General features: G+C 49.1%; 1 protein-coding gene across 8 annotated transcripts in view; it reads right to left on the minus strand.

Annotated features, from left to right (window-relative positions):
• Nucleotides 1-12,273, minus strand: part of PKNOX1 (PBX/knotted 1 homeobox 1) — a 58,412-nt gene that overhangs the window by 17,172 nt on the left and 28,967 nt on the right. For 4 of the 8 annotated variants that reach the window (XM_064578349.1, XM_045902399.3, XM_045902397.3 and 1 more), the window contains 5 exons: nt 10,842-10,910; nt 9,207-9,314; nt 6,167-6,294; nt 3,771-3,942; nt 1,664-1,834 (listed from right to left, as the gene is read on the minus strand). In XM_064578349.1, the coding sequence (XP_064434419.1) occupies nt 1,664-1,834; nt 3,771-3,942; nt 6,167-6,294; nt 9,207-9,257 (522 nt within the window). In that variant the 5' untranslated portion in view covers nt 9,258-9,314; nt 10,842-10,910. Of the gene's footprint in view, nt 1-1,663; nt 1,835-3,770; nt 3,943-6,166; nt 6,295-9,157; nt 9,315-10,841; nt 10,911-11,376; nt 11,865-12,273 lie in introns of those variants that run through there. The other 4 variants (XM_045902398.3, XM_045902400.3, XM_064578323.1 and 1 more) reach the window with 4 other exon arrangements.

Below are 12,273 nucleotides of genomic sequence, written 5' to 3' on the forward strand. Positions count from 1 at the left end.
CCAGCGGAACAGAACAGAGAACACAGAAACAGAGCAACACAAATACACTGACTGTTGACAACGGCATAAAAGCAATTCAAGGGAGGAATTTGAACAAATGGTGCTGGAGCACAGGACGTCCAGAGGCAAAACAAAGAACCTCAACCTAAACCCTCACACTTTATACAAAAGTTAACTCAAAATGGGTCATGGATTTTTTTTTTTTTTAAGATTTTATTTATTTATTTGAGAGAGAGAATGAGAGAGAGAGAGCATGAGAAGGGGGAGGGTCAGAGGGAGAAGCAGACTCCCCGCTGAGCAGGGAGCCCGATGTGGGACTCGATCCCGGGACTCCGGGATCATGACCTGAGCCAAAGGCAGTGGCTTAACCAACTGAGCCACCCAGGCGCCCCTGGGTCATGGATTTAAATGTGAACTATAAAACTTTCAGGAAAACAACAACAACAACAAAAAACTAGAGAAAATCCTTGGGATCTAGGGCTAGGCAGAGTTCTTAGACAACTCATCAAAGAAAAGTTGATAAATGGGACTTGATCAAAATTTAAATTAAATTTAAATGTTTGCTATGCAAAAGATCCTGTTAAGAGGATGAGAAGATAAGGTACAGACTTGGGAGAAAATATTTACAAACCATATAGCTCATAAAAGACTAGTATCTAGGGGCGCCTGGGTGGCTCAGATGGTTGAGCATCTGCCTTCGGCTCAGGTCATGATCCCAGGGTCCTGGGATTGAGCCCCACATCAGGCTCCCTGCTTGGCAGGGAGCCTGCTTCTCCCTCTCCGTCTACTGTCCCCCCTGCTTGTGCTCTCTCGCTCTGTCAAATAAATGAACAAAATCTTAAAAAAAAAAAAAAAAAAAGACTAGTATCTAGAATACTCTCAAAAGTCAACAGTTTAAAAAAAAATCCAATCAGAAAATGGGCAAAAGACATGAGCAGACCTTCTACCAAAGAGGATCTACAGATGGCAAATTAGCTCATGAAAAGATGGTCAACACCATTAGCCATCAGGAAGTGTGAACTATGACCACAATGGAATGTCACCATCAGAGTGGCTCAAGTATAACAGTGTTTCAACATGGATGAACCTCGAGGACATTATGTCCGTAAAGTAGGCCAAGCACAAAAGGACAAATACGGTATGATCCCCTCACGTGAGGTACCTAGACTGATCAAATTCATAGAAAGTAGAATAGTGGGAGCCAGAGGCTGGGGAGGGAAGAATGGGGAGTTAGTATTTCATGGGGATAGTGTTTCAGTCTGAGAAGATGGAAGGTTCCAGAGATAGATGGTGATGATGGTTGCACAACAGTGTGAATATGCTTAATGCCACTGAATTGTACACTTAAAAATGGTTAAGACAGTACATTTTATGATATGTGTATTTTACCACAATTTTAAGAAATAATAAAAACCCTAAAGAAAAAGGAAAGCAATGAATGGTACTCCATCCTCCAGAAAGCTGGGATCCAGGGTCTGCACACGCAGATTGAGGCCTCACCCCACTTACTGCATGAAGCCCAGAGGGCCTGTCCTTGTGGCTTGAGGATGGCGTTATGTCAGCCCAGACACTCCAACAGGGCAGTTGGTCTCAGGAGTCAGTACCTGTCACCCCCGCAGACCTTACCATCACCAAGAAGCAGAGCAGGACCCGACACAGATACCTGGGACTGGACGGGGGAGTACGGGCTTCCAGGTTCTCCGCTCAGGAGAGTCTCACTGTTCATTTTCGTTTTTAGACAAGCAATGTATCGACTGCAGAAATCTTTGCACAGTTCGTTAACCTTTTCCAGCTCAAGAAGATGAATACGCAAAACCTGGATTGCTTTTACCATCTAGAAGCAGAGAAAATGAAGACCTTCAGACAAGAAAACAGCAGCATCACGGTAAGCTGTAATTCTCAGTCATTCGCCTGAATGCCACAGAGCGCTGACCATCTGCACTGCCAGTGACAGGAGGGGGATAACCTCAGAAATCATGCAAAACGACAAGTCATTCCAGTGCCGCGGACCTCTGGCATCTCGCTGCATCTGGTGTGTGGGGCACAGATGTCCCCCTGCTGCCCTCAGTGAGTCGCAGCACCAGGAGACAGCCCAGCCTCACCCCGGCCCCACCGCGGACCGGCTCCAACAAAGAGCAAGGTACTTACCCTCCCTCTGCTCCTGTGTCTTCCTCTGTAAATGGGGAGGAATCCATACCCCCCTCATAGGAGGCTCTTCATTTTGATAAAACTCCACTTACCAACTCTGCCTTTTATGGATTGTGCTTTTGGTGACAAGCCTAAGAACTCTTTCCCTAGCACTAGGTTAGCCCTTTTAAGATTCTTCTAGGAGTTTTTTTGTTTTGTTTTGTTTTGTTTTAAAGATTTTATTTATTTGACAGAGAGAGAGACAGCGAGAGCAGGAACACAAGCAGGGGGAGTGGGAGAGGGAGAAGCAGACTCCCTGCCGAGCCGGGAGCCCGATGTGGGACTCGATCCCAGGACCCAGGGATCATGACCTGAGCCGAAGGCAGACGCTTAACGACTGAGCCACCCAGGCGCCCGATTTTTCTAGGAGTTTTACAGTGACTTTAAGTCACTAAATTTCACAGTAACCTGCCCCACAGCAGTAGACAGTCGTCTGTAATAAGCACCACTTGCCTGTGAATGCACAACCCCAAAGCTCAGCTCCTTCCCGGTGACCTTGGGGACAGTAATTCGTATGTACCTGTGGAATGAACCGCCAAGCAGGCGATAAAGAGCGACCCGTCCCAGGCTCTGCTAGGCTCTGTGCTGGAACACCAGTCAGGAGAACCTGGGTCCCCTCTGGCTGTCCCCGCAGCCATGCACTGCTGGCTGTGTGATAGATTCAGAGGCGGAGAGAGCTTCTGATTCTCACCCCAAAAGGGCGGGCACTCTCCCAGTTCAGAGATGAGGAGGCTGACTCCCGGTCAGACAGCGCCCTGGTAAAATCCGTTAGGCACGAAGTGTTGAACGTATAATGAGAAATTAAAAACCAACAAAGATCTGGGACATTTATTCAGGAAAAAGTTTCCTGAGACACTTTTCTGCTGATCAGGGCCCTGACTAAGGTTTTCGGCTGGGGGTTAGCAGGCTCTAAAGGGAGCCCAGGAAGGAGTGTGTCCCCTGACGCAGGCTAACAGCGTTCCACCAGCACTGAGGGGTGCAGCAGTGATGTTAACTCTGACAAACTCTACATTTCCTTCAGCAAGCACAGAGGACCCTGGACCTTGGGGCGCCGGACCTGGGAGGAGGGCACCCACACGAGGCTGAAAGGCGAGGGGAAGCAGCTGAGGAGCGTGCGAGCCCCGTTAAGCCTGCCCTGCTCTGTGTTCAAGGGCCTCCTCAAGTCTGCATACAGCCTTGTCACCCATCACCACTTACTGCCAGCCTCCACACAGAGCATAAGGGTGTGTGTCCGCGATCCGGGGAAGCCCAGAACTGGGCTGGGGCACAGGCATGCTGCCTGAGAGGCACGGCTTATAAGCACACCAACCCCAGTGAACTTCACAGACACTCAGGAGAGAACTGCGTCCCCAGGCCCCTTGTGACACAGACACAGATGAGCTCCTTTGATCCCTACAGTAAAAGTCACTACAGAAAGCTAGAAGACATGGGGACGTTCAGGTCACACATACAGGAAGTTATTTCATAAACTATCGGATTCTCCCCTTTAGCAGAACTACATCCTGAAGTTCTAATTAGACGTTTAAAACTTACTGAACAGATTTTAAATTTGGGGAAAAAAATAAAACATTTCTTATACTTACTAAATTGTCAGTTTCCGGATCTTCACAAAAGAAGGGTTTTCCTTCCTTCTCTTGCTTCCTTACAAAATTTTCAATATCTACATCAAAACTGGCAGAAGTTGTGCCTTCTGAGCCCTGCGTAGATTGTTCACATTTTTCAAACAACAAAGCTAATAATGGAAAGAGTGGATGCCTGCAGGAAAAAAATTTTAAAATGTATGTCCTACATTTGCACAAGAATATTTTAGTACGTATGTCTGCATTCGTTTATGTAACAGCTTTGTTGAGATATCGTTCACATACTACAGTTTATCCCCTTCAAAGTGTACAATGCAATGGTTCTACTCTGTTCACAGAGCGGTGCAACCATCCCCAAGGTCAATCTTACAGCATCTTCGTCATCCCCCAAAGAAACCCTGCAGCCATCAGCTGTCACTGCCCATCTTCTCCCAAACCCCAGCCCCAGGCCACCACTACCGACTTCCTGTCTCTATAGATTTGCTAGGGTTCTAGACATCTAAACGGAATTATACAATACGTGGCCTTTGGCATCTAGCTTCTTTCACTTAGCACGGTGTTTTCCAGGCTCATCAATGTTGTAACACGTATCACTAGTTCGTTCCTTTTTGTGGCTGAATAATATTCCATGGTATGGAGAGACCAGTTTTATAGTTTTAAAATTTACACTTAGATTTATACTTCGTTTTGAGTAAACTTTTTTTTTTTAAGATTTTATTTATTTATTTGAGAGAGAGAGAGAGAGAGCACAAGAGGGAGAGAAAAGCAGGCTCTCCACTGAGCAGGGAGCCCGACGTGGGGCTCGATCCCAGGACCCCGGGATCATGACCTGAGCCGATGGCAGATGCTTAACTGATGGAGCCACTCAGGCGCCCCTTGAGTAAACTCCTGTATAAAACGTGAGATTAGGTCAAAGACCTTCTTTCAGCATATGAATGTCTAATTCTTCCAACACCATTTTTTGGAAAGTCTACCTCTACTCCACTGAATTGTTTGCACCTTTGTCAAAGATCAAATAAATAAGGTATTTGTATAGGACAAAAGTGATTCTGATCCTATCCCTTCACCACCGTCACCACATTCTCATTACCATAATGCCATGGTATGTCTCAAAAATCCCACTTTATTCTTTTTCAACACTGTTTCAGCTGGTCTAGTTATTTTGCCTTCCATATAAAATCTAGAATTAACATGTCTGTATGTACAAAACTGTCCTAGGGCTTTAACTGGAATTATGCTAAATCTACAGGTCGATTTTAGGAGAAAGGACATCTTTACTAAGTTGAGTCTTCCAGTCCATGAGCATGGTATGTGTCACCATTTATTTAGGTTTTCTTTGATTGCTTGCATCAGCATTTTATAATTTTTCACATAAAGTTTCTGTGTTTTGTTAGATTTATACCTAAATTTTTTGGAGCTCTTGTAAATGGTATTGTCTTTTTTAATTTTCAGCTTCCAATTGTGTATTACTCATATAGAAATGGGATTGGTTTCTGTGTGTTGCCCTTGTAATGTGTGACCTTATTAAACTCACCCAGTTCTGGAAGGTTTTTGGTTGAGTCTTTGGGATTTTCTATATAAACAATCACGTCGTTTGTGCACAGACCCAGTTTTATTTCTTCCTTTCTAATCTGGTATGCCTTTTCTTCCTTTCTCTTGCCTTAACCGCACTGGCTAGGACTTCCATTACAGTATTGAACAAGAGGAGTCAGAGCGTACGTCTCTGCTGTGTGCCCAGTCTTAGGAAAACAGTCTTTGGCCATTAAATACGATGAGAACAACAGACTTTTTGATGTTGCCCTTCATCAGGTTAGGAAAGTTTCCCTCCATTACCACTTTGCTGACAGTTTTTAATCATAATTAGCTGTTGATTTTTGTCAAATGCTTTTCTGTGTCACTTAGTATGATCATGTTGTGTGTCTCACTGGTTGATCTTTTGACTAACGAATCAGTTTGAGTTCTTGGGATAAACTCCACTTGGTCAGTGTGTGTTATTCTTTTTATATGTTGCTGGATTTAATATTTTATTAATGATTTTTATGTTTAAGTTCATGAGGCACACTGGTGTATACTTTTTTTTTTGTATTGTCTTTGTCTGGCTTTAGTATCAGAGTGATGTGTTGGGAGGCATTCCCTCTTCCTTTACTGGATTCTCCAGTAAAACTACCTGGGCCTGAAGATTTCTTTTTGCAAGGTTGACTAAAATGTCCATTTATATTCCAAAACTTTTTTTTAAGGTATCAGGAATAATATCTTAATTTGACAAACTTCTCACTCCCATGGTTATCACATCAAACCTTACTACTCTGCCTAGCTAATAGGTCTAGCATTCCATTTAACAAGGTTCTCTATTCCTGTCATTCCTGTTAAAACCCACATGCGTCACATCTCATCGCTACCTATAAATGGCCTGCTTGTCCACATCCATTGGCGTCTGGGACCCCACGGGTGGGGGGCTCACTCCTTCCACATCAGGTTCAGAGCAGTTGGGATCTTGCTCCGTTTTTAACTCTGTTACTACTTGCATCTGTGAAAGGAGGAGAGAATTCTGGTTACTAAACATAAAATAAACTGCTACTAAGTACTCTATTCTCAAACAGAAACAGAAATGCAACAGGAGTGGTAAATTGCTAGACAGCTGGATGACTGGCAGTAATACATAAAAAACACTACCAACAAAATTCCTTTGAATTTAATACGTTTTGAAAACGGCTAAAACAAAGGTCAAATTTCCAAATCATCTTGAAAACTGTGAGGACCGGTATCCGTGAAATGCTTATGATTTTCAAAAACACACTACTACACAGCGCTGAAGGGAAGCGGCACATAAATAATCTTTCCACTGTCTCTGCCTGCTCTAGATGCTCACGCTGAGCAAGAGAAGTGCACACGAGTAGTTAAAACTCTTATCTTGTCACAAAAACAACTCAGACCCTATATTCTAAATTCTCCCCTATCTACTCTTACATTTCAGGAATACATAAGCTATCCAAATTTTGAGAAAAAGTCACTGTATTCAGAAGGCAAAGACCAGCTGTGTTTAAAGAAATAGTATTAAACATAAGAGGAAGCCTTAAAGATATTATAAATTGCTTTCAACTAGCTATTTGGTTTGTAACTTAGGTGAAAAGTATTTAAATCCTTAAGCATAAAGAATTCGGTTTACAGAAAGAAATCCCAAAATGCTGCAGGAACCTTGTAATTATCCGTGAGCAGATCGCCAGCCCCCTCAGCTTCTTCAGGACCACCCCTCACTGCCAGGACTCTGTCCTCAAGGAAGCAGCCCGGTGGGGGCCCTCGGGGAAGGGGCTTATTCCCACGCAGCGGGGGAGAGCCAGCGTCCTGCCACAAACCCGGCACCTAACAGCCAGGGCTGGTCACAGGCCCCAGGGGCTGTGTCGCAGGGGAGACCCTGGCGCCGCACTTGCCTCTCCGTGGTCCAGATAGGCAGGGACGCCTCTGTGCCTCTGCCTTTAGATGGTGCAGTGGGCCCGGGAGAGGGTTTCCCTCTCTCTCTCGAAAAACAAAACACTAAAGCAACTAACTAAAGCCCAGTCAAACACAACTTTCTGGTAGGAAATCTGACAGTAGTATAAAAAGGCCTTAAAAGATTTATTTCAGGTTTGTTTTTTTTTTTAAGATTTTATTTATTTATTTGACAGAGAGAGACACAGCGAGAGAGGGAACACAAGCAGGGGGAGTGGGAGAGGGAGAAGCAGACCTCCCATGGAGCAGGGAGCCTGATGCAGGCTCGATCCCAGGATCCTGGGATCCTGACCTGAGCCAAAGGCAGCCGTCTAACGACTGAGCCACCCAGGCACCTATTTCAGGTTTAAAAAAAAAAAAAAATGAGTGTGGAAGAAAGAGAAACCTAAATGTTGGAGACATGGCCAAGGAAATTGGGCATATCTATGCTGTAGGATAGGAAATGTTTAAAATAATGTTCGCCAAGAGTTTTCCACGTCAAGGGAAAAGCGAGGCTCCTTCCCTCCCTGTGCCTGGCGCTGCGCAGGACACAGCCACCTCAGTCACCTCCAGGCACAGACCTGCTGGAGGAGGAGACTCCTGGCAGGATCTGCCAGCAGGGCATCAGGGGGACCAGTGGAGGAAGGACGGGAGGCAGGTGGCAAGTGGGGAGGGACCAAGGCAGGCTGGGAAGTCTTCATAGGAAGCGATGGAAGCAAAGACCTGCAGGACCAGAGGGCCCTGGCCAAGCTGCTCCTTGAGGCAAGAGCCAAGGGAAGAGCCAGGGCCAGGGCCGCAGGGCAGGGATGCCCAGAAGTGGGGTGCAGAGGTGAGGACAAGGGCAATGCAGGGTCCTCAAGGCAGGGCTCAGCAGGTGGAGAGAGGGACAACACTAGCTTTGCATTTTAGAAACAAAATCACTTGGAAATATCCAAGGACTTCCAGGTGCAGAGAGCACCCCCATGCCTCAATTCCCCTAAGAAGCTAAGACACTTAAACAAAAAGCCAACAACAACAACAAGCCAACAAAAACAAAGTCTGTGCAACAGGAACCAAAGCAGGAATGCACAGAACTGGCCACCAAGGAAAGACACAACAGAAGAGAGAGGGAGCCTCAGGTCCCAGGCGCCACCTGCAACTTCACTGATGCAGGGCTGTGACCTCATTCGGGCCAGTCCCCCTGGCCTTGTTGTGACCCAGCTCACTTCGAGTAGGGAAAAAAGGGGCCTCTTGGCCTTCTTCTACCACCTCTTGACTACAGGAAGCAGGAAGCAAAGACTGGAAGGTCTTCGACGAAATAAGCTCCAGGGCTCCACAGTCAGAGGGGGACTGGACCCCATTCTGAACACAAAGAGCATCCCAAGACCTCAGGTGTCCCAAGAGAGGCTGCCCAGGCCTCGGCTGAGCTTCTCCCATCCCTGCCTCCCCAGTTCCTTCAGGGCACAGAACACCAAACACCCAGACCTTCAACCGCAGCTGCAAGGAACACCAAGTCCACGGACAGTGGGAGGGCAGGCAAGAGGCTGTCCGGGCATGGCCACACAACAGGAGCGGACAGCACAGCAACGATGCTGCCCAGACAAATGGGACAGACCCCCCGCCGCTCACGCCTGGGGAGGGGAAACACCGTGGTTCCCACTCAGGTCAGCAACCGGTCATCCAGCTTTCCTCAACACCCAGCTTTTCTTTAAAAGCAACAACACTCATTAGCAAGGACATCAAAAAAGGAAATTCCCAATGAACTATGACTTAGGGGAGTCACAATTACTGGCAACTTGGTATCAGTGGAAGAAATGATTTGAATAACTCTAGAGCGAGCCTTTCTAGCACCAGCACATGATCAATGCATCACATCCTTAAAATTGAGCCTGCAACCTCACGAAACTGAATTATAAATATACAAAGCATCGGTCGTGTTTCAGTACCCGATCCATGGACTGTATTTAGAATGTGGAATAAAGCTCAGGCGCTCACTTGTTGCCCATCTTGATAGCTGTCTATGCTTAATGTCTGTGTAGCCATCATGGTTAATGAGTTTTATAATAAAACATCACATCATCTTGAGTCAAAAGCAAATGGTGTCTGAGGAAACAAAAGCAGAAAAGCGTCAGTTAATAATTGCAGAGCATTTTTGGTCCCTTTATTCCCCAGCATCCATATACTTTTTTAAAATGCGTATTTTCACACGGAGAGGAAAGAAGCACTCTACCTCGTTATAAGCCAACCCCCTCAGCCTGATCCTGCTCACTTGGTGGCCCCGAGTTTCCATGTGCTCCAGGCCTGGACTTGTTCTCACAGTTTTTACCCACCCGGATGCATTCCCTCTAGTAACTGTTTACACGTGCAGGACACCGTCCTGGGCCCGGGGCTGCGACAGGGAGTCGGCGAGGGCCAGGGGACCAGGCCACACAGAAGGGGCACATCAGGCAGCCCCTGCACAGACTGAGGGCGGGCTGTGGGGACAGAGTGGGAGCCAGAGCCCCCCCGAGCTGTGCGATGGGGCAGCCCTTCTGGGAAGAGACCTGGTGACTGTGAGGTCGGGGAGACTGGATGGAAGACAGGAATGACAAAGGGCACTCTCCTGACATCTGTATGTAGGAGCAGATGGAAATAATGGTTCATTTACTTGATGACAAGGCAAAGCTTCAAAGTAAGACTAATTCGAGGGGGGGCTACGCCGAGCCCCCCCCATGAACACCTGCAATGTGGCACAGGAACCGGTCGAGGGCAGTTATGCCACTTGTTCAGCACTGGCTGGACCACGGAAGGTCACCAGGGGAAGTAATGCTTTGGGAGACCGTGTTCAGTGGGAGAAATCCAGTCCAAGACTAGCGAGTCGGGGAAGGAGCGAGAAGCCTGTCCCGATGCCCAGCCCACTACCAGCAGCAGTGGCTGCGAAAGCCAGCCCAGTTCCTACGCGCTTCAGCATCTTAACCCACTCAGTGCTCGCACCCTCCCTGAAGGCAGGTTCTCCCGGGGGGGCCGCTCTACCCTGAGGAGCCTAAGTAACAGGGCCAAGACCGCAGAGCTGGCCAGGCTGCCAGGGAGTCCAGGGCCTCCCACCTGCCCAGGGAGCCAGCATGAGGTGGGGGCTCACATGACCTCGTGAAAAGCCAAGGGGCAAATGAGGTTACCCTCCTTCCTTCAGCAAATGCTCATGCCTCAAGTACCATCCTGTGCCCTGGGGGAGCATGGGCTCCGGCGGAGACAGGCACCAACCCGTGACCACTCACACAGGGTGTTGGGGAGGTCACTTTGCACACGGGTGTCAGGAGGCGATGAGGACAACCAGGCAGGGACAGAGAAGACTGGGGGAGGGTCAGTAAAAGTGCCTGCGGGAGACACTCGGAGGCAGGAGGACCAGAAGGAGCCACAGTGTGGTGTGTGAGACAGACAGCTGGTGTGGCTGGGCAGACTGGTGAAGGAGAAGGGGAAGGTAAGGGAGCAGGACGCACAGGACCGGGTCCCACAGACTCTCACGGGCCACAGGCCCCCCTGACTTGGGGGCACAGGGAACCATGGGAGGGTCTGAGCAGAAGGGGGCCGTGACAGGGGCCCAAGGACAGGTGTGCAGCCGTGGACAGGCAGGGGGCCATGCGGGGTTCCCACCTGAGCAACCAGCAGAGCAGAGCCGCATGTCCCGAAATGGAGCAGACGGAGAGGAGCAGGTTCTGTTGCCTGGGAGGAGAAAGCAAGAGTCGGGACATTTTAGGTTTGAGATGCTTCTCACACAAATTCTGAACAAACGAGACTGTGACAGAAATGCAAACTCGGTGACCATCAGGGTGTGCCTGGTGCAAGGAGAGGGTTGAACGGTGTCCTCCGGAAGATCGCCAAATCCCAGCCCCTCGTCCTTGCAAATGGGACCTTCTCTAGAAAAAGGGTCTTTACGCAGGTAATTATGTGAAGGGTCTTAAGATGAGATTATCCTGGATTTAGGGGAGGCCCTAAATCCAATGACTGGTGTCCCTTAAGAGTGGGGAGAGGAGGATCTGAGACATACAGAGGGGAACGCCATGTGAAGACAGAAGCCAAGCCTGGGCTGATGTTGCCACAAGCCAAGAACTCCTGGATCCACCAGGAGCTGAAAGAGATTCCAGGCTGATTTCAGGTTCTGGCCACCAGAGTCGCAAGTTTCGTCTACCTGGTTTGTGGGACTTTGTTCTGGCAGCTCCAGGACACTGAGTCAGTATGTAGAGCCTCCAGCTTGGGTGAGGCCACCCCGGAGAGAGGGGGTGGACCACACGAGAGTCAGGAGGTCGGGACATCTTGGACACCCTGCACAGAATGGGGAGCGGCAGTCGGCAGGACAAGAATAGAACCAAGTGGTGCCGCTGACGCCAGCGGAGGAGGCGGATGGACGAGGGGACGTCAGCCACATCACCGCAGCTGACCACGGCCATGGGGACCTGCAGGGGTGTGTCCGTGTGCTGGGGAGAGGAAGGGCCTGACTGGAGTGGGCAGGACGTGGCCAGCCCAAGGCTAGGAAGTGAACTCCTGTGGACTCATTACTCAAGTTGCCCTCTCTGCCCCTGGCACCCCCAACCCTGAGATGGACGCAAACCTGTCACTGAGCACCTCCCAATGGTCTTTGCCTTGACCAAAAGCTGGCCGTCCTCCTAGCATCTTGCCTTCCCCTCCACCCCAGGGCAGTGACTCCAACCAGCACTCCCCGCCCCAACCTTGATCACAGTAGGGGCTCGGGTGAACCTCTGGTCTTGCCCTCCTCCCCTCCACCGTCCACCTTTCAGAAATGCAAATCTGGTGAAAACCCCCCTGCAGGTCAAGTCCGTGGGCGGCAGCACCCCGGCCAGCCCTCCCTGACTCAGAGCTGTGCCAACAGTCAGAGGGCACCACGCTATGCCCTCCCCAGCCCGGCGCTCCCCCAGCCTGCCAGTTCTGCTGGAACACTCTGGCCTTCTCTGGGCCGGGCCAGCTCGCAAATAGGCCTCATCACCCACATGGCTGTCCCCAGTCTGCCCAGCGGCTCGCCCGCACCTGGCGTGTGCATCTCTCCCGGGGCCTCATGTCCGGCCCGTGC

The sequence above is a fragment of the Mirounga angustirostris genome, unplaced genomic scaffold (assembly GCF_029215605.1).
Source record: "Mirounga angustirostris isolate CCGP_5_RB_7025 unplaced genomic scaffold, mMirAng1.0.hap1 SCAF_1, whole genome shotgun sequence".
NCBI lineage: Eukaryota > Metazoa > Chordata > Mammalia > Carnivora > Phocidae > Mirounga > Mirounga angustirostris.